Source organism: Haliaeetus leucocephalus, unplaced genomic scaffold (assembly GCF_000737465.1).
Source record: "Haliaeetus leucocephalus isolate CR32 unplaced genomic scaffold, Haliaeetus_leucocephalus-4.0 Scaffold0, whole genome shotgun sequence".
Lineage (NCBI taxonomy): Eukaryota > Metazoa > Chordata > Aves > Accipitriformes > Accipitridae > Haliaeetus > Haliaeetus leucocephalus.
The window spans coordinates 12,159,912-12,186,702 of NW_010972436.1; the positions used below are offsets into that span (position 1 = coordinate 12,159,912).

Here is a 26,791-nt window from a genome sequence, read left to right on the forward strand (position 1 = left end):
TCTCTACTTTGACTTCCTTCAGTTCAAGGACAGTTGTACTCTCATCTTACCTTTTCTCAACTGTCTAAGCATCAGAAGATCAAGTGAATATTCTCTAGTTGCTATCTACTTCTTCAGTGTCACACCTGACTTTGTCAGCTTAATATGCTCTTTAAGTTTTTTCCTCTCTGTCAGTCTGCAGAGAGTCTGCATATGTGTAGATCATATTAGAATTAGCTTAAATTGTTTCTAGCTTTTTAATGTTTGACAGTTTTCATGGTATAGTTTTCTCTCATACAGTGAATCACAGAATGGTTGAGGTTGGAAGGCACCTGCTTATCTGGTCCAAATCCCTGCTCAAGCATGGAGACCTAGAGCCAGTTGCACAGGACCATGTCCAGACAGCTTTTGAATATCTCCAAGGAGGGAGACTCCACAACTTCTCTGGGCAACCTGTGCCAGTGTTCATCTTTCCTCATGTGAGAGATGCTCCAGTCCCTTAATCATCTTCATGGCCCTTCACTGGACTCTCTCCAGTATGTCCATGTCTCTCTTGTACTGGGAAGCCCAGAACTGGACACAGCACTCCAGGTGTGGCCTCACCAGTGCTGAGCAGAGGGAAGGATCATCACCCCCTTTGACCTGCCAGGAGGTATAATGCAGCCTGCAATACCATTGGCTTTCTTTGCTGCAAGGGCACATTGCTGGCTCATGTTCAACTGGGGGTCCTGGTGGACACCAAGGTCTTTTTCTGCCAAGCTGCTCTCCAGCTGTGCAGGCCCCAGCATGTACTGGTGTAACTGTAACTGGGGTTGTTCCTCCCCAGGTGCTGGACTTGGCATTTCCCCTTGTTGTACTTCATGAGGTTCCTGTCAGCCCATTTTCCCATCTTGTTGAGGTCCCTCTGGATGGCAGCACCACACTCTTGGCATATCAGCCACTCCTCCCAGTTTTGTGTAATCTACAAACTTGCTGAGGGTTCACTCTGCCCCATCATCCAGATTATTAATAAAGACATTAAACAGGACTGGACACAGTACCGACCCCTGGCATACATCACTAATTACTGGCCTCCAGCTAGACTTCTGTCACTGATCGCCACCCTCTGGGACCAGCCCATGGTATTGTAAACAAGACAATACCCACAGAGGCTACAAGTCTGCCAGGGAGGTCCCTAGCAGAACCTTCTCTCAGAGCTGTCATTAGCAGCATTGGTGTTAACTTGCACTATCTGATGAAACCAGAGATTTCACTACTAAGGCTTTTAGGCAGTTACACACATTTTCCTTATTTTGTGCACTGGTAAATGGAGATTTCCATTTCATCAATAAGGACAAGGTTTTTAAAAATATATTTGTACCACAAATTTGAATTTGTACCATGGTCTAATAATGGTAATATCAGTATCTCTGTGAGACACAGATCATAACCCCAGACAGTCTTTGTTTTGTTCTCATTCATGGATTGTATTAAGATGAGATGAACTTCAAGAACAGAAACAACTAAAGAAATTTCTGTGTTCCTCAGCTTTCCTGTTTGTTTCTGAAGAAGTCTACCCATAGCCAGAATTTAAGGACTATCTGCTTCTGCATCACCTTTCCATCCAGAGTTCCATCTCCTTTAGCAATGGGTAGGAAGTTGATCAAGTACACTCGGAGAGAAAATTGAATTGCAAAACAGAGTCCTTCTCTGTTGTCCCATTGCCAGTTTCAGCTTGTACTCTGTTAAGGTGTGTAAGCTTTTAGGCAGCAGCTGTACACAGAGCATATATTGACCATATTCATGTACTTTTGGTTTTAAAGTACATAAACTGTCCTGGAGCAGAAACCAGGGGTCTGTGCTACCCTGTGAAGTTTTCTCATCATGAAGCTGTGAAGCCATGACTCTTGAACTCTTGCACAGTGGAGCAAATTCCACGGAACTGGTGGAGAAAAGGCCTTCTGTAGCCAACAGCTTTGTGTTTATCTCACGTGCTTGGGAAGGGGTAGCTCAGCTCACTCTTAGCACCCTACTCTATGGCATTCTGGCTAGTTTAGGTCTTCTTCTGAGTCTTTAACATGTCTAATTCCTTTATAGGAAACTTAATGCTGAAAATCTGGGTGCTCATATTGGAGCCTTTACTGAAGAAAGCTTGAAAACCTGAATCCTAAGGGATCTAAAACCAGATCACAGATAGAAATATATTTTTAATAATAATTGAGAATTGTTTACATTCAGCTCACAACTTTAGAACATTCTGATTGCATGTTTTCTGGAGTCACTGGAAAACCAGCTCCTAAGTGTTGGTCTGTTGTGAGCCAGCAAACCACTGACTGATGTGGTCAGGGACTGTGCTGAGGAATTTTGTCTGCAGTTCAGAATTTAGTGATATTTTGTAGTCCTCAGTGTAAGTTGTGCCAGTTCTGTAAACTTGCAGATTGTTTTGTAACTTGAGAGGGCAAATTTTCAGGTATCTTGAAGGAATGTTGTATTCTAATGGACTGGAAATCATTCACATGTAAGCCTAATTGATTTGCTTATTTAGACAAATGAAAAATCATGTGAAGGTACATTAAACTAATTTATTGGTTCCTCTTCTAGAAAACTGAACTGAGAATTCATGACTTTGCTTAAAGACTGCTAGGAGAAGATGGCCCTGGAAAGTGAAGGAATTCTAATTCTCATAGAATCTCAGAATCTGGGATGATGTTCCTTCTGTTACAGTAATATTTTGTACTACCTTTGAGCTAAACATTTAAGGACTAACATTATTGAAACTTGAATGATTCACAGCTCCTAGGTTACAAATAACATGAATTTATTAATTCCATCCTTAAAACCATATGAACATTAATTATTTTGGAATGTGCTTGTGGATGGGCCTTCAGTAATTACTGGTCTTGCTGATGTCAGATGATGAAGAGAATATCATCTTTGTAAAAGAATAAGTGAAAAATATGTAAAACTGTCACTTTAATATAGAAATAATTACAATCACAACATCCCTGCCTGTTTTTCCACAGGGTTACATATTATCAGATGAAAGCACTAACAAAGTATGAATTCAATACATTGTAAGCTGTTGGAAAAATATAATATAGCTCTGAGGAATTCAACTGGTTACTTCTGCTGCTAAACCAGTGTGGGGCAAATTTCCATGTAAATTGGTTAGAAATTAAGTTGAATCCATCGCTTAGCCGTTTAAGATTGTAAAGGAGATTTGGGAATTGATATATGTCTTGAAAGTTAGAGCCATTAATAACAGGGACTGTCAAATACAAGTTTGGAAACAGCTTGTGGTACAAGGGATCCATCTGAAGCAGCTGCACCTTGTATTTTTTGTAATTGTATTCTTGTTGACAACAGCTTGTTTTAACTGAAATACATAGTTTAGGCACAAGGTGCTTTAAAATGAGATGAAAGCTAGCTCTGTAAATATATCTCTAAGATTTTAAAAGCTCAGTGCACTCAAATTTTCTGTTGTCAATTTATGTCAAATTAAAATAAGATTTAATCTAGCCCTAATCTGGACTTTTCCCAAGTCACATTATGAAAAATACCAGTTCTGGTATTTCTTTCTCTCTAACCCTTCTACTTCCTTTCCAAACAAAACTTTTCAGCTAGTTTTGGTGCCGATTTTTTTTTTTTTTTTTAAACCAGGTATTTATTAACCAATATACAGATAGAGTTACAACTTTGTAAAGTTTGCTTGATTAAAGGATGCTTTACACTTAATTTTAAAATAAATTAATATATAAATTGTCTAAATCTCTGGAAAAGGGAAATGAACTAAAATTAGATTTGACAGAAAACTAAGACATAAGACATTTATTTGCTATAAAGAATTACTTGATAACATAACCCATGTTTAAGATCTGAATCCAGAAATTTCACCATGTTGTTGATGTGCTTTCATTTTCACCTGGACTACCTATTACAAACAATTTTTGAGAAAAGTTATTTTTTGTCCTTCCTGAAAATCTTTTATAGTTTGGAAAACATTTTTCATACAAGCTATACTGTATAAAAATGTAATCACAGAATTTAATGTTTATTTTACCAAAACAATTTAAATCTTATTTTTAGTTAAGTGTGGATTTTTTTAAAGAGTTTCTTTTCCCCTCTTCTGATTTTCTTACTGTAAAGCTGAATTAAAAAATAAAATGGTTGGAACCTCTTTGAAGACTGCTGTAACAATGGGATGGTTTTATGTGCCAGAGATGAGTTTTGGCATGAGCTGTACTGAAAACTCAGGTTTGAACTAAGCTTATGCTAGAAGTTCTGCAGTGGCCTGAAGCCATTGTGCCTGTAGCTTAAAGGTCCTAGAGGGATTGACTTCTTATCATAAAATGATTATGCAGGAAGGATATTCTAGCCTGAAGGTCACTTTAAAAAAAAACAAACAACTTCCTGTTGCCTCCTCCCCCAGTTCATAACCATGTTACATATAGGTGTCTACCTTTTAGAGATGGTACAGACATTCTCACAGGTATTTAACTGTTAGCTTCCCACTGAAACAAATGTAGGCATGTGCCATCCTTGTTATTTATTCATGTTTCAATAAATCAATCCCTTAATAGTTTGTATTTTATCTTGAACTTTCTTAATGTTTAGTAAATGGTGTATATCGGATGCTTTAGCTGTACAGAAGAGCCTGCTGGCTACATTGTGAAGAAGCAGTCTCAATCTTCAAGGTTCCAATACAAACCAACATCACTTTTACAAGTAAATAGTTATAACTCATACCTGGGCCTCAGCTGCTAGGGGGTCTCTCAGACTCACCCTAACTTGAACAGATTTCTAGTTAGCTGCTATTTCATCTTAAAGGTAAGGAAAAATTATTTATTTTTTATAATTTGCCCACATACAGAGAAACACAGCTTTAACTTGGAGAAAGTGGCACAAGCAGATCCATTGGAGCTCAGAACTGGGATATGTTGTTCTAGCTAGTGCTCTCCTTAGGAAGGCAGGCAGTCAAAACAGTTCTACATAGCACTGGAAACATCTAGACCCAGCTCAAAATTGCACTTTTGAAGCATATGTCCAGCTAGGTTCCTGCAGTGAATCAGACTTCATCTAAAAAGCATATGAAACCAGATGGAAGGCATTCCACCTACTGAGAGGTGGTTTCAGCTAAGGGAACCAGAACAGAGCCAGGTCTAATTGTATGTGTGGCACCTGTTCTGTCCTCAGGGCCCTCTGTTTCTTTCCTGCTCTGGGCCTGTGGTAGCCCTGTAAGTGCTGATGTAGATGGACTCTAGAATTCTAGTTACCACAAAGGCACAGACTCCCAGCAGGAGTTACAGACCATCTAAGGACTCTTTGCTCTCCTACCACTAAGTACACAAGTGGAGCCTGTAGTAAAGATTGGAGGAGGGTGTTAGCAAGTCATGAACTGACAGGCATATACACCTGTATTGGAAAGTATTAGGTTATTTCCCTACTTATTATCACTGTCTTTGCTGGCATAGGGGGAAGCAGTCAGGGTCTCTTTGTGTAAAAATTCACCTGCCACACCTACAGGGTCAAAAATATAAGGCAGTTTAAGACAAAAAAAACCACAGAAGGAAGCAACAGCAAGACTGCAGTATTTTATTTCATATATTTACACAAAAGTGTGCAAAGTAAACTTCTTAAGTAGAAGGAAAAGAACACATTTTACTGTAAGAATAACCATAGGTAGGCCTGATCATGCTGAAACTGGAACCTACTAGCTTGAGAACACATGGCAGCATTTCAGTATCTTAGCCTCCAAAATTCACACAGCATATAGGTGAGCCTAACAGCAAGTTATGGGTAGTAATAGTTGTCCAAGACTGCTGTTTCTATATAAGAAAGTGTGACAGTTCACTGATCTCTATAGTTTTTAGCACACTTCTGTCCAGCTAATAGCAGATAAACTGTCTCCCAAGATAACTTGGACACTACAGAGTTCAGATGTAGGTTATGCACATAAAGTTTAAGCCTTCAAAAACCACCATGTAACAGCTAGAGTACTTGCCAAATGGTATTCTACAGCTTTTAAGGACTAGAAACTTTTACCAGTTCACACAAATAGTGGTAGTTGATTACTAATGAGAAGAAACTTTTAAATCTTTCAGCTACTACATTATTGCTTTTTGTACTTTTCCTTGTAGTATTTCAAGTCAATAAGTGGGGCAAAACCAAGGGGATTAGGAGTTGACAAGGAATTCCCTGTTGAAGAACAAAGCTAGGATTCACCTTTCTAACAGCTTCCCCCCTGCCCCAAAACACACCACAAACCTCAACAATCAACATGAGAAATTCAACTCCATGTTTGCTATGATCAGGAGAAATACAAGATATTGAAGAGAATGGGGTATTGCCAGTCTTCCGTGCTAATTGTGCAGAATTGAACAGTTGTACACAGCAGTGAAGTGGTAACTGTTTGCATTAAACATTCTGATTTGTCAGTTGGCCTATTTATTGTTCTACAGAATTTATGTTTTTATATTTCATTATAAAACTATGGTAGAACCACCATAATTTTCTTTTAGAATAAGGTTTTTATAAGAACAAAACTAAGTTAACAAGATTCTTTACACCTAATGTTTTGGTGTACTATCATCTCTAGCACTATATACACTAGCATTAAAATACCTAAAAGACTTTTAAACAGTTCTGTAGTTCATTGTGATTGGTCAAGAAGAAGTTTAAATAGAAGCTTACTTGACCCCTGCAGCTGATTAAGAATTATTTCAAGGGGTTAGAGGTTATCTTTAAAATGTCATACCACTGTAACTAGTTCTTTCTGCCTTGAGGGGAATTTGTTATACTGCAAAGTGGGAACAGGTTGTAACCATTTGTAAAGCACTGAAGACAAAGAGCTGTTGTGGTGTTCAGTTTACATTATTTCCTAACACATTTTTAGAGTATTTTCCTCAGCATGAAACTGAGATTCATTATTGTAAGACTAGCTTTCTTAAACAAGATTACTAGAAATGGAAGAATAAATTACATAATACCAGTGATTACTTAATTTAAGATACTCCTCCTCCCCCAGTTTATATATTCTAACTACACACAGGAAAAATGCTAAAGAGCTTCTCATCATATTCAGAGGATGTTGTCAATGGATACTGCTTTAGTAATGTATTACATTAGATTGTTTGCACCTTTTTCACATAACATTAATTTCAGTAAGATTCAACAATTTAGAAGTTTTCTGAAACTGAAGTCCTTAGCAAAGGGAGTGAGAGTCACTGTATGTTTTGCAACTTGCCAAGATTCTGTTTCACTATGTTTGAGTTATTGCACCTAGACACTGGGATTTGTCATTCTGAGCTGTTAAGAATTAGCTCTCTTCTGGTCCTTCTAGGAAACTTTTTTCTCCACCATTACCATTCCTTTCCCAGCTGCCTGAGAGGACAGCAGGAAGCCTAGCAAACACTGTTTGCTCAGAATTCCATCAATAAATCTTGTCTTCCAGGAAGCAGGGCAATGAAGTGACAACTAGCTCCCCCTGCAAGAAGGGTCAGTTCATAAAACTCAAAAGCCACTTGGCAAAAAGCACTAGCAAAATGCTTGGCTTCTGGCACCACCGTCTAGCACAAGTGATCTTTATCTAACAAGTACAAACCTGAAAAATAAAAATCTTCAGTAAATCAGCTGAGAAAGATACCTATGTAAGAAAAATATTGAAGATAATTTAAACAATTACCTACAAATAAACATCTAAAACATAGCGGGTGCAAGTTTTGTGTTGCATTGAAAAACAGATTTAAATATACTTCCCCCTAATTAGGATGTATAATACTGAATATACACTTGTAACTTAAGTTCTAGTAAAATCTAAGATTTGGTTGTGAGTTTACAGAACAGTCTGTTAATTTGCAATACACTATAGTGTTTAATATATAGCAGCTTCAGTATGAATAATACTTCACTTGTTAGCCAACACTCAGGTGATTTGTTTTCTATCATCTGACATGAGTGAGCATAAACACACATACTCAGCATTTTCTATTTAAAACAAGTAATCGCTGAAGTGTATGCTGTTTAGTGCATCTTCCTACAGTGTAAGCGGTTACAATGCAACAAGTAAAACAGAGCATTTGTTTAAACAGAATTGCCCCAAGTTTCCTTTCCCTACCCCATTTGTCTAGGAAAGGGTAATAGCCAGTGGAACTACTGGCAGTCTCACATGCTGCATCTAGCCGAGTTAACTCTGAACAACACTGTCTCTTTTAACAAGATAAACAGAAGACAGACATTTCAACACTGCATTAAGATTTCAATTTTCCACCTCAAGTAGAAACATCAGTTTTTCACAGTGGATATATATTCAAACTGGTCAGAAAGGACTACTCCCAAACAAGACTGCCATAACACTGAACCACCAATAGGTAAGTTACAATTAGATACAATTAGCATGCATTTATGTCCTTTCCTTTCCTTACTATGTTAACTGGGAATCAACTTCACACTTCCTAACTGGAGTTACTCATTGCTATTAAAAAAAGCCCCATCGTTGCCAAGTGTTACTAGCTCCAAAAAATACAACCCTCTGGCCTCTTAGTAAGGTGCAGTAAGCAAGATAAAAAGTAGCACAAAGGCACTTTATACCAGCAAAGTTTCATACAGTAGTTTCACTTTAGAATAAAGGATACAATAATAAAAACAGACTGATAACTTAAACCACTAATTTTGGCAAGGAAACTTAGTTAAGACCAAACTAGTGTTATAGGACATCCTGTAAATGTGCAAAACCATAGAGAAAGTTCACTTATCTTGATGCTATAAGCTAAATCCAGACACAGTCAGGTGCTGAGCATTATTCCTAGCTTCAAAGTAAGAGGTATCAGTTTCATCATCCGGCTGAGGTATAAACGGCATAGTTTGATTCTGTAGATTATCCCAGTCCACACCATGAAAGAGGGGGTGATTCTTCAGTTCTGAAACAGAAGTTCATATAAACATTATAAACACCCTTTTGTCCAAGCCCCATAGTCACTTTGGTCCTTTAGTGCATAACTGTCAGTAGATGTGCTCTATTTTGCTGGTTTGGAAATTCACAAAAGTGCAAATTGCAATTGGGTTTTGATTACCCCCAACCTCAGTGGGATGAAGCTATTGTCATGCCAGCTAACCATCTCACCCTAGCTAGAGAACCTACTCTACACAGCACACATAATGGATCAGAGATGCCCTAGGGGCCTGTCATGATAGGGCACCACAGAAACTTTAAGCATCACTTCAAAGTGAGTTTCTAATTTTGCCAAAGCTCTGTGCTGAGTAGACATGGGAGTCACTCCCACCCTTCTCCACTCCAGGCCACCTGCTGTTTGCTAGCTCAAGCAGCAGTCCTCTGCTTTGTACAGTCCCCTTTGGCCTACCAACAGACACAGAAGTCTAAACACCCTTATGGTGAAGTTACCACAGACCACCAGACTCCTCTTTCCCAGCACAAAGGTGGGATAACTAACCAAGCTGCAAGACTTCCTGACTCAAGGAGAACTCCCTTGCCCTGTCCATCCTGACCAGGAGGTGACTTCCTGGCACACAGGATCTGATGTCTTTTGCATAACCAGGAAACACCACTCCCTGATGAAAGTGGCTTTGCTACTTTGATTCAATCCAAGAAAGCACCTTTTCAGCTGAGTGGGATAAAAAAGTGGTTTTGTATCACCTGCACCACAAAAAAAAATCAAGAGCAAATATAAAAAATAATAGGACAAGTAAAAATCACATTTAAAAGGAGGTGAAAGAAAAACATTCACCACAAATTTTATTTCTAAGCACGTCACAGGCTTTTAGCTGATAGACAGCAAGACATTAACACTTGTTTATTATTTCTACATTTCCTGATCAAATAATATAGCACCATATTAAAGTTAATTTTAGACAAAAAGCAATAAATTAGAGAGTTAGTCTTCTAACTCTTTCTAATAGCTTCAGCAACCATACATGCAGCAGGACACTGCACAGATCCACTCTCTCAGAACTGTATGTAGTTCAGCTCTTCAGAAAGTTCTCACATACTGAAAGCTGTCTTCAGCTGAAAAGGTGAGCAGACTTCATTGTCTTTTCCAAAGTAGTATTAATGTGTACCATGGCTGGCATTCAGCTCCTGCCCACATCTCTGAAGAAGGGGGGAAAAAACCCCAAACTTTGGACATCCGTGTTCTCTGCCAAATACTGCTTTAAAGCCTCTCTTAGCTGGAAAGGCTGAACTCGCAGAAGCATAGCACTAGGACATGACATAACTGGGATTTCTCAGTAAGTTAGGCTTCACGCTGGAGAAATAAAAGAGAGGGAGAGCATTTGTGTTGGGGAGGGGGAAGAGAAGATGATAGTGATAGAAACTCAATGAAGAAAATGAAGAAAACTTAATAGTTGTCCTGAGAGCTACTCATCCAACTTCACTTCAGTGGCCTATAAATTAGAAAAAGAAATCAGATACGGCTAAAGGTCCTGAGAAAGAATGAATTTCCAAAAACTTCAGATTGGAAGAAACCATTATGTCATCTAGTTTAGATTTCTATGCATGACAGGCAACTAGATTTCACCCTATTATCCAGGAATAAAGGCAATAACTTGTGTTTAACTAAAACACCTTCAAATTAAGACATGAGATGCTTTTTGGGAGACATTAAAGAGCCACAGAATTCCCTGTTGACATCATGATCTTCATTTATAACCATGTGCCTTCTCTAATTTGAATTGACCTGGTTTCAGCTTCTAGCCTTCAGTCTATTTATGAGTAAGCATTTCTATAATCATTTCCTTCTCTAGTGATTTCTTGCATAGTTTTCTAATAAGATTTCTTCCTCTTTTTCCAAACTATCTCACTTTAAGCTTTCTTCATGTTATCACTTTTTTTTAGTAAGATAGAGTCCCTGGGACAACATCAAATGCTTAAAGTCCTTCATATAGACTTTGTATAGTATATATTGTCTAACTCTGTCCCCTATACTACATTCAGTAAAGACAGGCTGATTCCCAAGAAAAAGCTCATTTGAATTAGCTTTTGTAGGAGGCTTCTCTCCTAAACTACAGGCTTCTAATCAAGGTTCCTAAAACCACTTAGGTCAAAACCCCCAGATATCTATTACTGAGTTAAGCAAGAGTGAACTTTGGTACGTCAGATAAACATCCATAGCAGAACAACATTAAAGCAAAACAAAAGTTGAATAACCACCCCGCACAAATTTCCTTATTTGAAAGGGCAAAATCCCACAAGAAATACAGAAAATACCACAACTTGCTAAGAGTTCTGGCACTATATATGGAACATAAACAGGCATTAGAGTTTTAGCCTAAGTTTCAGGAGGAGGACATCACCACTTTGAAATTTTTAATCAGTTGCAAAGAACACAAGAGAATTTTAATACTAACCCTTCAGTCCAGCTCTCTTAGTACTGTCAATTGTTAGAAGAATATCTATTGCATTTTGGGCATTATCAGACAGCTTTTCTTCTCCCTCAGGCCAGGGAATATCTACAGAAAAAGATGCAGATGAGTCAGTAACTCAAACCATAAAACGAATGTTGGAAATACATACTTTCCCCAATTACCAAAACATATTACCTCTTTTCAAAATATTTTGGAAGACTTGTGCTGGAGTTTCATCATTAAAAGGTGGAATTCCAGTTAGAAACTCAAACAGACAAACTCCAAGGGCCCACCAGTCTACAGCAGAACCTGGTAAAAGAAATCCAGGTCATTACACCAACACAAAGGTTTAATGATATCTGCAAAGATTTGAAGATTAGCCATGGCAGAAATTGAAGAGTGTTTAAATCCTGCAAAATTTCTTGGAAATGAAGGAAGAGACAAAGTATGTTGTACTTAATTATCAAGCAGAAGATTAAAAATTTTTAAAGGGCTTTTTAAAGCCAGCCTGCTCCTTAATTCATTATAGATAATACCAGGATTTACTGATAAAAGCAAGGGGGTTCTTAAGAACAATCTAATTATCAACTCCCATCACAGAGAATCCAGGATCTGACTTCTCCAAGAGATTTTGTGATAAGAAACAGTTGTCTTTAGCAACTGCTCTAGAGCCTGGATAAGTGCTCCATATTGTAACCCCTATCCTTCTCTCTGTTATTTGAGAAGACTCCAAGAATTCAAGCCATTGAACTTAATTTTCATTTGTCTAAATTTATGTCAAAATATTGAAGACAGCTTGCAGAAATGAGCCAGCATGCAAGAAGCTGGAATTACTTTCCATTACACTAAAGTTGATTAGGGCAGTGTGTAGTTACTAGCCATCTCTCCTTTGTTATTAAATAATTCGGGTTTTCCACATTCCAGGTTTTTTTTTGCCAAACCCATCTTATTAACCTACTTAAAAACAAGCAGGCAAAGCAATCCCAGACACCACGGCATGCATTCCAAGCATTCTGCATCTTTAAGCTATGCCCACTCCACTGTATAAAGAATAGATGCCACACTTGCTGCAAAAAAACCCCCAAACAAACAAAAAAAACTTTGAAAGAGAGAGTAAGTGTAGTTTTTCTTAGCTTTTTTCACATATAAAAAAATTAAGACACCTCCAAGTTAAGTAAACAAATGTTTTGAGCCATTTCAAAAGGACTGTTGGCTAAGTTTAGAAATGCTGAAAACTGAAATGTGTAACTAGTAATCTAACACACTTTTAGGAACTTTTAACAGCAGTAAGAGTGCCCCACAGAGCTAAGCATATCAAGATAAGCAGTGAGATCACATCCAATGTTGTTAGAGGTACTTGGATGTTCAGATAAACTATTCCCAGCTTCAGTCAAAGTCTAGTAAGATCACAACTCTGAACAATGTACTAACACAGGCTTCAGCAGCAATTTTTCCCACCCAGAGCTTAACTAAAGATTAGATTAACTCCTACCATATCCCTGCTAAATCATATCTATCAATATTTGAAGCAAGAAACAGAAATACCAGGTCTTGAGTATCTGAGACTTGTTCACCCAAAGTAAACCAGACAGATTGCATAAAGTGAAAGGAAGCAATGAGAAAAAGGGTCTCTGGTGTATTTACTGTTACACAACATCTTCAAGAATGCTAACTACTCCTGAGGTACAGGCTTACATGTGTGATTTCCAATAGCCTAGTCACAGTGATTCCAATATTTTCTGCACCTTTTGTGGAAGCATCACACATTATGTGGAGTGCATACTGGTATATAGAAACATTGTTCACCCAAACAATTTTTTTTGAAATTGTGATCTAGTTATACTTTGACTGTTCACAGTTATGCTGAACACTTCATTTCTGCACAGTATATAGCACTCAGAGATTAGAGTCCCTGCATATGAAAAGACAATGAAGCAAGAACATTAAAATTATTGCAAAACAACCCCTAACAAATACAAACATCAAGTATCTAGTATGATTCTCTGAAGGCATAGGAATGCAGATTTTTTTCCTTATAGTAGTAACTCAACATTAAAGAAAGACAGCAAATGTTAAATCTAAGTTCGAAATAAAAATAAAATAGTTTTGTAATACATTATTATAGTTTAGGATTACAACTACATTTACAAGCAAGTTAACAACACCAGAAATATTTAGTGAGGTAAAGTTTTAAGTTCCAAAGCCAGAAAACCCTAGCTTCACTGAAGGTAATGGGTGATTTGTCATTTTCTGACATAAAACTCAGATTCTTTGCAAGTTATCACTGAAGTCCTGAAAACACTTAATAATTGCATGGAAGTCACATCACAGCCAAGTTTCACATTGTCTAAGTAGCATTGATTACATTTCCAAGCTATTATCCAGTTTTAACATCTGCCAAATAACCAGGATCCCTGAATGGAAGTGCAAAACAACAACTACATACGTTTAGTGACTTTAGTCATTACAGTTAAATTGTTAAGTCTCTTCATGCAGTTTTATTTAATCTATATTAGCTGCATACAGCAGAATTTTACTGTTCCACAGATTAGTAATCACTACTTCTCAGTGAAGATCTCATATCTTGTATACTTTTCCTAAGACTATTAGCTCTACAAAATAAAAGTATACTTTTGAGATGGAAATAAAATGTAATTACAAATACAACAAATGTATCAGGGATACATTGCATTTATTTATTTTTTGTTAATGGTTCTTGCAAGTTAGCAGGAAAATATTTCAGATGTTTGATGATCTCAGTGGAGCTCAGGATTTGAGCCAAAGAAATTTATGCGCTTCAAAGTTGTGCTATTTTATCTTCTTATAGTAATTTGCAAAAAAAAAAAAAATCTGATGGCTACTACTGTCCACTTGTATGGAAGATCCTGTCAGAAATCTTAAGTGTTTCATGAGGTCATTCAACTCAATAACTGATTTTAATGCAACTTCATAAACTTGTCTGGATGCACATAACAATTTAATATCCATAAACATGGAATACATTCCAAGAATAGTTGGAGGCTTAATCCTTTCATACTAAATTTCACTAAGTTCCCCCTCCCCACCCTGAGGAATCTTAAAGGACACTCAGGATGAGCAAGTTGTGATTTCTAAGCCACATGCAAGTCTCAGCCTGCCTAAGTACAGCTTCCAAATCACAGATTAGCAGCAGGCAAGGCTGTGCTGGACAGTCAAAACCTCCAGTCACGTGAAAAAAGTAAATGAAGAAGCAGCTGAAGCAAACACAGCCTTCCGTGTTGGCAAAAGCTAAGCATTAGGCATTTTTAAAGAATTCACTATCATATTACTTGAATGGTTTAGAGCTCTAGAGATATTTAGAAGTGTGAATATATCACCTTTCAAGTACTTACAAACTCCATGGTTGGTTTGTCTTACCATGAGGCTTTGTCAAAAGCAGCTCAGGTGCCAGGTAGTCTGGGGTGCCTAGGATGCGTTCACCTTCTACTGGGGCAGCTCCTCTTCTTACACTCTTTGGAGTCCTATAGGGTGTGCCAGCATCTCCCTGATGAGGTGTCTTAAAATATGCAACAAAGATTTCAGATGTCAAACAAAACTAGCTAAGAAACTCCCATCTCCAGGTTTAGTAATGGGTATAACAGTTGATACTTAAGTTCAAGTCAAGAACATGTCACAAAATGTACATTCCCTGAAAAAGTATGTGTGAAATGCACTTCCGTTTCATCTCAACTATCTTGAAGCATGAAAAGTTAAGATGCCTACTCTTTTAAGAAACTCTTCCCTAAGTTCTTCCTCCAGTGTCAAATCCACAAGTAATGACTCAAAAAAACCCCCAAACACAACCAATCTTAAACTTCTCTTTCAAATTCAAATCTGAAGATAACCTACTAAATAGAATATCAGAATAACCTTCAATTTTAGCGCTAAGTTCTTAATATTAGCCAATGAAAAGCAAGCATATATGTCAAATGCCTGTAAAATAAAAATGAGAATCCTGAATTTTCTCACATATTGCATACCAGATGTACTCAAGATGTATTAAATGAGCCCTTTATTGTTTAACCTGTATCTTATGGCTTGCATTATACCTGAAGATGAAGTTCTGCTCAAGTTACACTTAGTGACTGTTTACAGCTACACAAACCTTCTGAAAGTAATTTGGAACATTATTTGAAGATAAAATATGCAGGCTTGCAAAGAGATCAGTAAGTTCTCACAGCTAATAGGCTGACTGCAATGAAAGGTTTCCTGTTATGACCTGGAGATACTACTAAATTATCTCAGAGACTCATTCTTTATTTTTCAATATACCCTTAATTCCCATATATCTGGTATAATTTTGTTTCCAACTTCATCTTCAGTGCAGCCGAGATCAATTCATTATGACTATGCCATAAAGGCTACAGGTAATCAGGTTGCAATGATGTGATTTTTAAAAGAATCACAAAAGTATATTAAAAAGGTATCCTCCCGTTTAATTTTCAGTTACAAAAATGTGTAATGCCATCAGTCATTTATTTCTCAGGAGATGAAGTGCATACTATTACTCCATTTCAGCTGAATGCAAGCTAAGTTTCATAGTCAATTAAAATTTTACATAGATAAAACAGAAGCAAGCAATTCTGACAAAGACATCAAAAAAAAAGGCTTTCCCAAAAATAACATTTTGAATGTCCCCTTTTGGTACACCAAATCATTCACCACACTGCCAGTTCTGTCAGAAAGCTTTAAATCCTGCAACTAGAACTTAAGTAACTGATAAAGGTCTTGTAAAGCTTTGCCAAAATGAAACAGGAAACACTAATTGAAAAGTATACTTTTGCTTTTCTCACATCAGGGCACTAGTTTACTTCAGGAGAGCAAGATTTTTACTTACTATCAGAAGGATTAAAAAGCTCTAAGCAAAAGCTTCATAACCTGCAAGCAGCTGTTACTGGTTTACATCAATCTTTTTAATAGGCTTATAATTGGTACTTGACAATACACATTACACCATCACTTTTACCAGGATAAAAACAAACAAACAAAAAAACCCCAGCAGGCACAACAGGAGTTACTAGTATCTGAACAGCATTTGCAGACTGTCTTAGAAGGGATGCAGTATTTAAGAAAAAAAAATAAAGTCAATGACTTCCTGTGAGTAATTATAGGTTTCCTGATGTAACAGGAAGTACCACAGTGCATTAAAAATAGGATGAGACAAAATAGCACAGACTTTTTCTTAACCAGTTCACTGTAAGAGTAAATGATTTCTCAGAGATGTAGACAGACAATGCATGTTGAGCCAGAGGCAAACCAGTGGATATACAGTTATTGCTAATCTCTTACAGAAATTGTAATTTTGGCCACACAACTGCAGTAAGTGAAAGCCTGTCAGCAAAGGTCACTTCAACAGACTACTTCAAACTGCTTCAGTTTTCCCTAAATTAACAAGCGAAATGATTTCAGATCGCCAATATCTAATGCACGCACAAAGTTTCTACGTGTCTCCTTGCATACCTGATAAACCCGATACGGTCTTCCTTTCTGTAATGGAGTAATAGCTGTTGGGTAAGAGCCACTACAAACAGGTGAAAGATCCATTATATCCAAGGAAGCCATGCTACATGGCTCAGATACATTGGATATATTAATTGGACTATTATAACTTCGGAAAACAACAGCATTTTTTTTTAAGAGATTCAGTGCTTCCATCATCTTTTCTGAAGGAGAAGATACTGTGTCAAGGTAAGTTTCTTTAATGTGTTTTTGGTCATTATCCTTTTCATGATGTAATGGCTTGCAGTCCTGGACAGTACATACTTCCTCTCCCTTTTGTGAGACATCTCGGGACTCTGATGATGTTATTAACATGCCTTCTGTATTTGGTTCCTCAAAGGAGAGGTCTTTAACACTTTTGTCCAAATCTAAAAGCTGCTTTTCTAAATGGCTTTCTGTAACAGACATTTCAGGAAATAAGTCAGAATCTGTACTGAGGATTCCTAAAGGTTTTTCATCGTCAGTGCCTAAAAAACTTGAGTTCATATACTCCTTTTTATCATCCTTTTCATAGTCCACATCCAGATCACACATAAGATTTTTAGCTATAATTGGAGTAAGTGACCTTTCTACTGTTTGCTGGTTACCAATAAAACTCTTAACTTCTTCCTTGCTTTTGCAGGTGTCATGTAGGCATCCATCATCAGAAAGCATTAAGGATTGAATTTCTGTTGTCAAACCTGTCCTTTTATTTACTGGTAATTCTGAGATCTGACAGCCTCGTTTATATTCTGTGTTGGTTTTTTTAACATAGTTAAGTTCCTGGCAAGGACTAGTGTCAACTAATTCAAAGCTTCTTTTTACACCTGGCTTTTCAAAAACTTCTTCCTCTTTGATGGGCTTGACAGGCTCCTTCTGCCTTGAAGGTGACTGTTGTTCTGCTGTTTCATTAGTCATACCTCTTTTATTTACAAAGAGATTTTCTTCCCAAATCTTATTTTCAGAAAGACATTTTCTGACTATGCCTTTCACATCCAGTGTGGTCACAGGAGTATCTGTTATATCAGAGTGTTCGCTTCCCAGCTTCTGCCTATTGCCAGAATCAGTGCTGCTGATGGGAGAAATGGCAGACTCCAGTTCTTTTTTCTTTAGAACTTTAATGTCTTTGCTATTTGGTAATTCTACATTTGAAATGAGAGCTGATCCACTGTTACTTGTTTTGCCTGTTGTAGAACATAGTTCATCTTCACTTTGCTGCAAATGAGCACATTAAGTTTTGAGTATCGAGAAAAATGGGATTACAGCATAATAGAAATGTCTTTCGAAATACCTTATTTCCACTTCCATAAAAAACTACAAATTGACAAGCATTACTTATTCTTTATAATCACCAATAGTAACAAACATAACATAATACAGTCAAAAACATTCAAAACTAAGGGATAAGTTGATAATTTGACTTTAAGAACATAAGCTTGCTAGAATACAATAGAAAATGCAGTATTTTTAAATGCCTAAGGATGAAGAAATATAGCGTTTCAAGTTGTATGTGTGATTTTATATTAAGTTAAGCTACAGAAGTTCTCAGTTTCAAAAAAAGCCGAAACCAAAGAACCCCATCATACTACCCTATGGCATATTATACTTCAGGGATGACAAAAGGAAAATGTGATATTAATACTATTTTGGTACCACAATACTAAAAACAAGGCCTTGGGAAATGGGCGGATAAAACAAAGAATTATAAATTGTTCTAAACGTACGTTTTTGTGTGTGATCTAAATAGGAATTGTGGCAAGCGACTAAATAGCACAGCAGCATTTTCTTTTAGGTCTGTATTTGTACAGAATTTCATTAACAGTTTAAAATAGCAGAAAGTATTTTGTATCAGCTATAATTACTGGTGTTAGGTTAGCTGATACAAAACCCTTCAGTAATATAAACAAACTTTTTTGGGTTTTTTAATAGCTAGTAGAATTTTGAAGTGTATTTTGTTTACTATTTTTCCCAAGTTCTCCTTTTAAAAATTCTTTTGTCTGCATGCTGAGCTAATAAAACTATAGGCATGAAGTCAGCTTCCAAAGAGCCAGTGCCCCCAGCATTCCCCACCTTGTGAAGAACAGGGCTAAACCCACTGCCATCCAGTAGAAGCCTTCTCTTTCACTCCTTTGCTGCAGACTAAATAGCATTTGCTTTTCCTGTTACGTTGCGCAGGACTACTATTTGTTTGAAGAAAAAATAATACTATTTTGATCCAAAACTCCTGTTCAGCAAGCATTACAACCCCTGTTCCTTCTGCTGTAGGAAGGCTTCACTACACTTGAAATAACTGGGGGAAGTAAGTAGCAGAGATCTGCAACAGTGCATATACAAGCATAAGCCAATTTTAATTTATAGTGGAAAGATGAAACAGTCCTGACCTCTACATCTTTCTCCCACCTGGGGCTGCTGCAGCATTCTGATCCCATACTGGACAGGTATGTGTGCGACTGACTAGTGGCACTAGAGGTACCAAACCTTTTTCTTGACTGAAGTAGAGTAGGAGTTAAACTTCTCACTGGCATCACAGGAGTTGCTTGAGAAGTATCAAGATCTTGAGAGTAAAAACAAAATAAAATTCAAGTGTTGATATAAATAGGCAACATATCTTAACCAGCTTCACACTATATCAAGCTTTCACATCGAAGGACGTTATGGAAAGCTACGCATGACATCATAGTTTCTCTTGTCATCTTTCCTGCACAGTCAATTCACTCATTTTTTTGAAGTAGGGACTTGCAAGAATTTAAAAGCAATATGAACATTGGCACCATAGTAGCCTTCCTTCTCATTTCAGGTTAGAAATGCGAAAGCAACAAGATAAGACAATTTAAATGAAAGCACACATTGCTATATTAAATAATTTTCAGTGAATGTATGCCAAGAACTGACACTATTTCTATAAAATCTTAAAGGGTCATTTTGAATTCAGTGGTTGTGCATTTGAAAAAAAAAAATCAAAAGATGACATAAGTAGGGTAGGTGAAAACATGTCAGACCTTAAGGACCAGAGGAATGGTAGACAGCAAGACACTGACAGAAGCACACCTTTTATCAAGTGGGTCCAAGCTACTCGCATAAAATTAAAAGACCACCACCTTACAGCCAGAGTATTACTCAGTACAAGGCTTGGTATACTCACATGTTTTGATTAATTTGTCTGAAAGAGGGGTATTTTCCTTTTGGACCATAGGTAAAGGAGAAATCACTCCATGCAGACTGTCAGATGATTGACTTGAATTGCACCCTGGCATTTTCATTCCAACAGGAGTATACTACCAAGCAGGAAGAAGCATAGTTAAAAGTTAATGGAGCCTGAACAAAACATCCTGGATTGAAAGTATAACTTCACACATTCTTTATTATGTTTACATTGGAGCTTAGCCATGCGCATTTTCCAAATTTTTTGAAGCACAACTTATAGTCAGCCATTAGAAATATAATCCAAGGTAATCACTTCAGAACTTCAAGGTACTGGAAACATATAAGTTATTCTACCAGCTGGCAGAGGAGGTGCAAGAATAGTCTTATCACTCCTATTATTAAATTTAAGATAGTAAGCAAACTAAAAGAATGAAGTACTTCAAAGACAGTGAAAATTACTTACAAAACCTAGAGAACTGATGAGAGACAACAATTGCCCTGGTGTACGTGAATAGTCTTGCTTTGGCTTTGCCATTGATGGTGTAGTAAGGATATCTATCATATTTATCTCTACAAACAGACAAAAAAACCCCCTATGAAGCAGGTCAGGTTTTCCTTTTGCTATTAAATAAGCAAAATTACAGGCATTTACTTAGGTTTTATCCAGAGGGGAAAAAAAATTTAGTCACATACCGAACAAATATACAAAAGAAGCCACCAAACCCAAGTGAAGACATACACATACATTCCTATTCAAGACAAATTGTTTCTTCCTGTACATCCACCATAAAATTACAGTTTATAAATATAGAAACTGTAAAAGTCCAATTTCTATTCCAGCATACTATGTTGTAAGTGTTACGTTTTCTAACTTGATAGCAGCTTTGGTTTTTAGGTAGCAGTTCCAGCCTATGGGCTAAGATAGTGAATTTGATTCAAAGCCTGCTTTCTTTCCCAAACACATCTCAAAAAAAGCTGCAGACAAATTTTTCATAGGTGAAAATTTAACCTTAGATGCCATTTTTTGCTCACTAGAGGTAAGTAGGCTTATAGCTTACGTATGTTCAAGTAGACACCATAATCTCTCCCATTTGAACTTCACAATTAAAGCACTATATTATAGAAAATACAGTATACTTAGGATTTTCCTCTATACTCTTAAAACCATGAATCAGAAACTCCATAGACAACTCTGAATTTCTACATTCCTTTAACTACATAAAATGGGTGTACTTGCCAGCAGCTGTCTCGAAAAACTGAACTGGTGCTGTGCAGCATTAGTTGGCTGATATGGTTAAGGGGTTGGAGGTGCAAGCTAGTTCAGGAACTGGCTATTCACTGTAAGACCTGCAGCCTACTGCCTGCGCCAGACAGTCATTTGACTATTCAGCTATATTTTCTGCTACTTGAAAACAGTATCTTTGTATGCTAAAGTGCTGATTTATAATCCTCTGTTAGGGACTCACCACCTCCCCCTGTCCCTCACATTAATGTGTGGAAGGTCCCAGTTCAGACTGGAAATTAATATATAGAAGGACAGAGAAACATGAACTGAAGGACAGAAATAGCCAGAGAAACACCAAGAAAAAGCCTGAATTATTCATTCACTTTTTGAATTCTATTAGTGGACTCCATAGAAAACTTTGAAATCCATACCCCTCAAGAGAAATGGCTCTAGATTGTATTTCATACAACCTTGTCCCAAAGAATAAATACTTCAGCTTCTGAAGTGCAATGCATAGAGCAGACCCTTTACTAGCATGTACCTTATCAGTACTTACCTACTTGAAATCAGATATTAGTGCAATATTTGGGCTTATTTAATTGAAAGCTGCCCTCTATGGGGATGTAAAGGATTCAAGAATATGGTGATGTGACACAAAAATACATTCTAATACAACCAAAAGGATACAGACAATCTTACCTCTGTTCAGAGTAACTCTGGAAAGCCCAAAGTCTGTCAACTTTATATGGCCCTGATTAGAAATGAGCATATTGTCTGGCTTCAGATCCCTGAAGACATGAATATAGTTGAAGTCAGCAAAAAGACAACTGAGCAATATTAAGAAAGTTAACTGACCAGAAACACTCAAACACAAAACATTGATTATAGCTGTTTCTCAGTAACATCTCTTAGCCAGCAGAAGATTCCAACTGGAGGAATACACCAAAATAATTAAACTTACCTAACACTAAATATTGTACAAACGTCTCAGGCCTTGTAAAACCACCGTGCATGTCACAAGAGTTGTATATTTTGTGTTTCAGCAGGTTTAACAAGTGTTCTTCATAAGTACTACCATCACAACATTTACTAATGTGTAGCTCCTACACATGACAAGCAAACCTCTAGTAAAAGTTTTCATGAGTGTTCTCTGTAGTACTACTGCATGCAGTAAAGAACTCTCACTACAGGGGGAGCATTAGAGTAGTCAATGTCCCTTTGTCCTACAGTTACATGCTTGCAGTATCCAGAGGGTTCCTGAGCTAACAGTCATTTAAAAACCACAGGGAGAGAGTACCTAGAAGGTAGCATAGCTGCTAATACACCACTGTACTGGGGGAAGAGCATGCAGGCAGGGGAAAGCAGCATATATTTGTCTGCTTAACATATATGAACAGATTTTATTTTAGGTGTTGCTTCATGATATTGCTGCAGTGTACACATGCAAAAAGAGCTTCCAGAAACTCTAGCAAATGAGGTAGCTGTTACTATGAAATGGTGATTGGTTATGTGTTGAGTGAAAAATTAAAACCCCAAACTACCAAATACTTATTTGTAAGAAAAAAGTAGGTTTTACCTGTGGATTATCCCATGCCTGTGAAGATAGTCAAGAGCCAATGCTGCTTCAGAAATATACTTAACAGCCATTTCTTCATCAAAATATCCATAAATATGGAGAAGAGATTTGACATCTCCACCAATAAGGTACTCCATCACCTGCCATTCAAAATTTAACATTTTAAAACACATTTCAAATTTGCAAGTAAAATATAAAATAGTTTTTACCCCTAGGAAAATATATTTTCAAAGAGCAGAAGCTGATAGAAGCTTCCTTGTGCGAACTTCATTTCCCACACAATACTTTTCACTTGGATAAAATAATTAAAGCTTCAGATGACAGAGTACATGAAACATTTTCTTTTAATAGACCATTTACTTATTTTATATTATTTGCCTAGCCTACTTTCTGTAGTTAGCTCTCAAATAACTACTGTAGTCAGCTTTTTAATTAACTTCTCAAAGATTTCTATAGTATAGAAAATAAATTGCAAAGGACTTCTGTGAAACTCAAGGCCTGAAGCCAAAGACCACTAATATTTTGATTTATATAGAACAGGTATCTTAAGGATTTTATTTTGCAAATGTTTATACACAATATTAAATTCAGACCTGAGCCTTGTGAAATAAGCGCAAATTTCCAGAAATTTATACAGTGAGAGCTACTGTGCATTTAAGACATGAAAAAGAGTGTTTAAAAAAAACATACACATCCAGAAAAAATTATGCAAACTCACACAATATTATGGCCCATGTCATACTCAAGATAAAAGAAAAGTCAGTGGGGTTTCAGAAACTCATTCTTCAATGATAAGAAGGAATTTATGGGGTTTTGGTCAAAAATTTCACTAGTACTTAGATTCCAACATACAATACTATTCCATGTATATGACTAGCATCTCCTTTACAAATCCTTCATCCTGAACTCCTCTACTCCATGCAGCAGTCAGAGATTCCAGGAAAAGAAGCCTTCATTTACACTCAAAATGCACTGTAGGAGTGCATAGCAACCTCGCCATAGAATTTAATCAAGATGTTCACTGTGTGTGCTTACAGCAAACCAGACAAATTATGCTAGACCCTCTGTACAGTCTTAATCCATGCTACTTTTATGTGGAGGCAGTATATAAAGCCATATTCAAGTCCTACTGTACCCCACAGTGCTCTATGTGGACTAACACTTAGTTTTGCCATTCAGTTATCCTCTTGTCACATTGGCCAACTACCATAACAAATTTTGAGTGCAGGCAACAAGTAAAACAGATGTTCTTTTAAGTGAGCCACAGGGTGTCTTTCAGTCACTTGGATTCTGCTTGAACAGAATGGTTTCTTGTTTTGTTTTCCCTAAGATTTCTGCATGTTCCTAAGACAGATTAGCTATTAGAAAAGACACTCCTGTAAAAAAAGGGAACACAGGTGGAAAGATCATAAAGGTACCAGAAGAGCTCAACCATTTCACTTGTTCAACCATTCTGAGAAAGAAGAATGTAAAAGTGACTAAGGAATACCCACATGCTGACATAAAAATGTGTTTTCAGACATGAATATAGTTCTACACTCCATTTTCAACACTATCATAAAACACCACAGCCATTTATTTACTCACTAAGTAGATATTATTAGCTGACTGAAGCGAGTAGTATAAGTGCACAATGAAAGGACTTTTGCTGAGAGCCAATGCATCCCTCTCTGCCTGGACCTGGTGAACCATGTTTTTGTTGATCATGTCTGCTTTTTTCATCACCTGAAAAAAAAACCAAAACAAAACAAAATCAAGTAGATAAACTTTCTTTTCTTTTCTCAACCTGCAGTTCTTCAGTCAATTCATTTATCTCTATACCTCAAACTTGCATACATATATACATATAAAACAGAGCTATAACTTCAAATAAAGATGGAATTTTAAACCCCAGATTATTAGAGAACCTTTTTCATTGCTCTCCTAATTCAGTCCTGAATGGAAATCACACTACCAATATTTACTGCAATTGCGCACACTGGAAAATGAATGTTTAGGCTGTATCTGAAATTAAGCTGCCCTGAGTTAATCCCCTTATCCACAGTACCCAACTCAGAACCAGGAAAAAGTATTCAATGCCCAGATATACTCTTGCTGAACAAGTCTTTCCATCTCTTCAGAGGCTGAGATATATAGCCCAAGGCTTGAAAAGAAAGTGTAGCAGTAAGTCATGCCATCTTGGTATCCTCAAGTGCAAGACTGCAACTATTCCAGCCTCTAATTCTTAACTTTGCAGAGAAAGTAAGTGAATTCTTTGCTTAATTTAAAAAATACAATCAAGTCACCGAAAAAATCTTTGTTTCCTTGGGAAGAAGCCTCAAAGGCATGCAACTCACAATGAAGAAATAACAAGCTTAACTATGAATTAGGCTCTAATTCCTGTATTGAATTACTCCACTATATGTTGATGCCCACCCAATATTAATCTTGACTAGAAGATGCACAGCTGATAGGTATTTAGGCAAGCATTGCATATGCATTGGAAGTCTGCCCACCTCCAACATCTCTGGTCTGGATATCTATGGTGATACTACAGCAAGTTTAATTTATCCATTCTCTAAGCAACACAACTCTAAGAAGTTGAGTCTACAGCTACTGCCACTATTCAATAACAGAATTTGATATATAAACAGAATATAAAAATAGCAAGACATAAGAAGTGTAAACTGACACCTTCTATGTTAAGTGTTGACAACTGTAAAAATATTTAACATACGTTAAATTCAGTAGCTTGAATAATCCATAAGTCTCACTGCAATAGCAATAAAGGACTTACACAGAAGCTCTTGGGTCACAATACTTTCAATAAACTTGTGTAAGATACTAAAGTAACATAATTGAACCACTCTATATGCACACCTAAACTGCAGAAAATTAGTTTCCACAGCTACCATCACTATTATCAAAGTTGATACAAAAAAAAATTTCCAAGACATACACAGAATGCATGGAACTACACTTTTAATAAGCATCTACCTTAACTGTGCAAATATTTAGCATGTGGTTAGTGTTATAGCAGTGAACAATCCATAAACTGCACTGCAATAGTGATAAAGGATTTACACAAAAGCTTTCACCTCAAAATGCTTATAATAAAAACATGTAAGTAGACATATATAGCTCTGAAGAGCAATGTCTATTTTGCATGACCGTTTTTACATTTCCTTTTTTGTGTACTACGCAGCTGGTTATAATCCTTTTAATTGCAAAGTCGAGTTCACACAAACCATCGGTAAAGTTTTTACTGCTGACAAGCCTAGTTTTTAGTCCTTTGTGTATCAACAAAGAAAACGCAACAGTTTTTTTTAAACGTGCACTCAGCAAAAACCCTTCTTACAATTCGCTCTCTTTATGCATCTCAGAGGCAGACTTTTCATTTACGAACAAATGTGAGAACACCCTCCTAGCGGCACGACTGCTGAATGTCTTCAGTGATAACAAGTATCTACAAGCAAGAAGCAAATAGCGCACAGACGCTCTGGAAGACTCTTGGCGTAGTTCCCTCGACATTTAAGGGACTTCTAGAAGCAGCTGTCGTTACCAGATGCCTCCTAACCAATGCCTCCAGGCGAAGAGGGACGCGAGGGGAAAGCTAAAGGCAGCCCCTGCGGACAAGGCGTCTCCCAGGCCCCAGGCTTCTGCCAGAAGGGCGGCAGCTCCCCAAGAGCCCGAGTGCCGGAAGGCGGGGGGACTCACGCCGGGGCAGGCCCCCGCGGGGCGTCTGCCTTTCCCCTCGGCACCTCCCTTTCCCACACGGGCCTAAACGACAGCGGAGGGCGGCAGCGCCGCGGCCCCTCACCTTCACGGCATACAGCCTCCCCGCCTTGCGGCCCAGGTACACCTTCCCGAAGGCGCCGCGGCTGATGGGCTTCACGATGGTGAACTCCTCGATGGAGGGGGGCCGGGGAACCTCGATGCGCCTCGGGCCAGCAGCTGTGGTGGCGGCGGCGGCGTCCCCCTCCTCCTCCGGCCGCGCCCCGGCCGCCGGCTCCACCGTCCCCATGTCGCGCCTGGGCCCCAGCGCCCCGCGCCGATTC

The 26,791-nt window shown here is 37.6% G+C and overlaps 2 protein-coding genes across 4 annotated transcripts in view; one reads left to right on the plus strand and one right to left on the minus strand.

Moving 5' to 3' along the window:
• Positions 1-3,589, plus strand: part of ACBD5 (acyl-CoA binding domain containing 5) — a 30,373-nt gene extending 26,784 nt beyond the window's left edge. For 2 of the 3 annotated variants that reach the window (XM_010583205.1, XM_010583283.1), the window contains one exon: positions 2,056-2,649. In XM_010583205.1, the coding sequence (XP_010581507.1) occupies positions 2,056-2,122 (67 nt within the window). In that variant the 3' untranslated portion in view covers positions 2,123-2,649. Of the gene's footprint in view, positions 1-2,055 lie in introns of all 3 variants that reach the window. The other variant, XM_010583366.1, reaches the window with a different exon arrangement.
• Positions 3,590-7,908: 4,319 nt separating this feature from the next.
• On the minus strand, positions 7,909-26,757 carry MASTL (microtubule associated serine/threonine kinase-like). The gene is made up of 12 exons (XM_010562877.1): positions 26,554-26,757; positions 24,342-24,479; positions 22,755-22,894; positions 21,878-21,966; positions 20,417-20,523; positions 19,952-20,084; positions 19,191-19,363; positions 16,792-18,024; positions 14,710-14,848; positions 11,509-11,622; positions 11,317-11,418; positions 7,909-8,873 (listed from the first exon to the last, which is right to left on the minus strand). The coding sequence occupies exons 1-12, from the start codon at positions 26,755-26,757 to the stop codon at positions 8,716-8,718; spliced, it is 2,730 nt and encodes a 909-aa protein (XP_010561179.1). The 3' UTR covers positions 7,909-8,715.
• Positions 26,758-26,791: the final 34 nt, after the last annotated feature.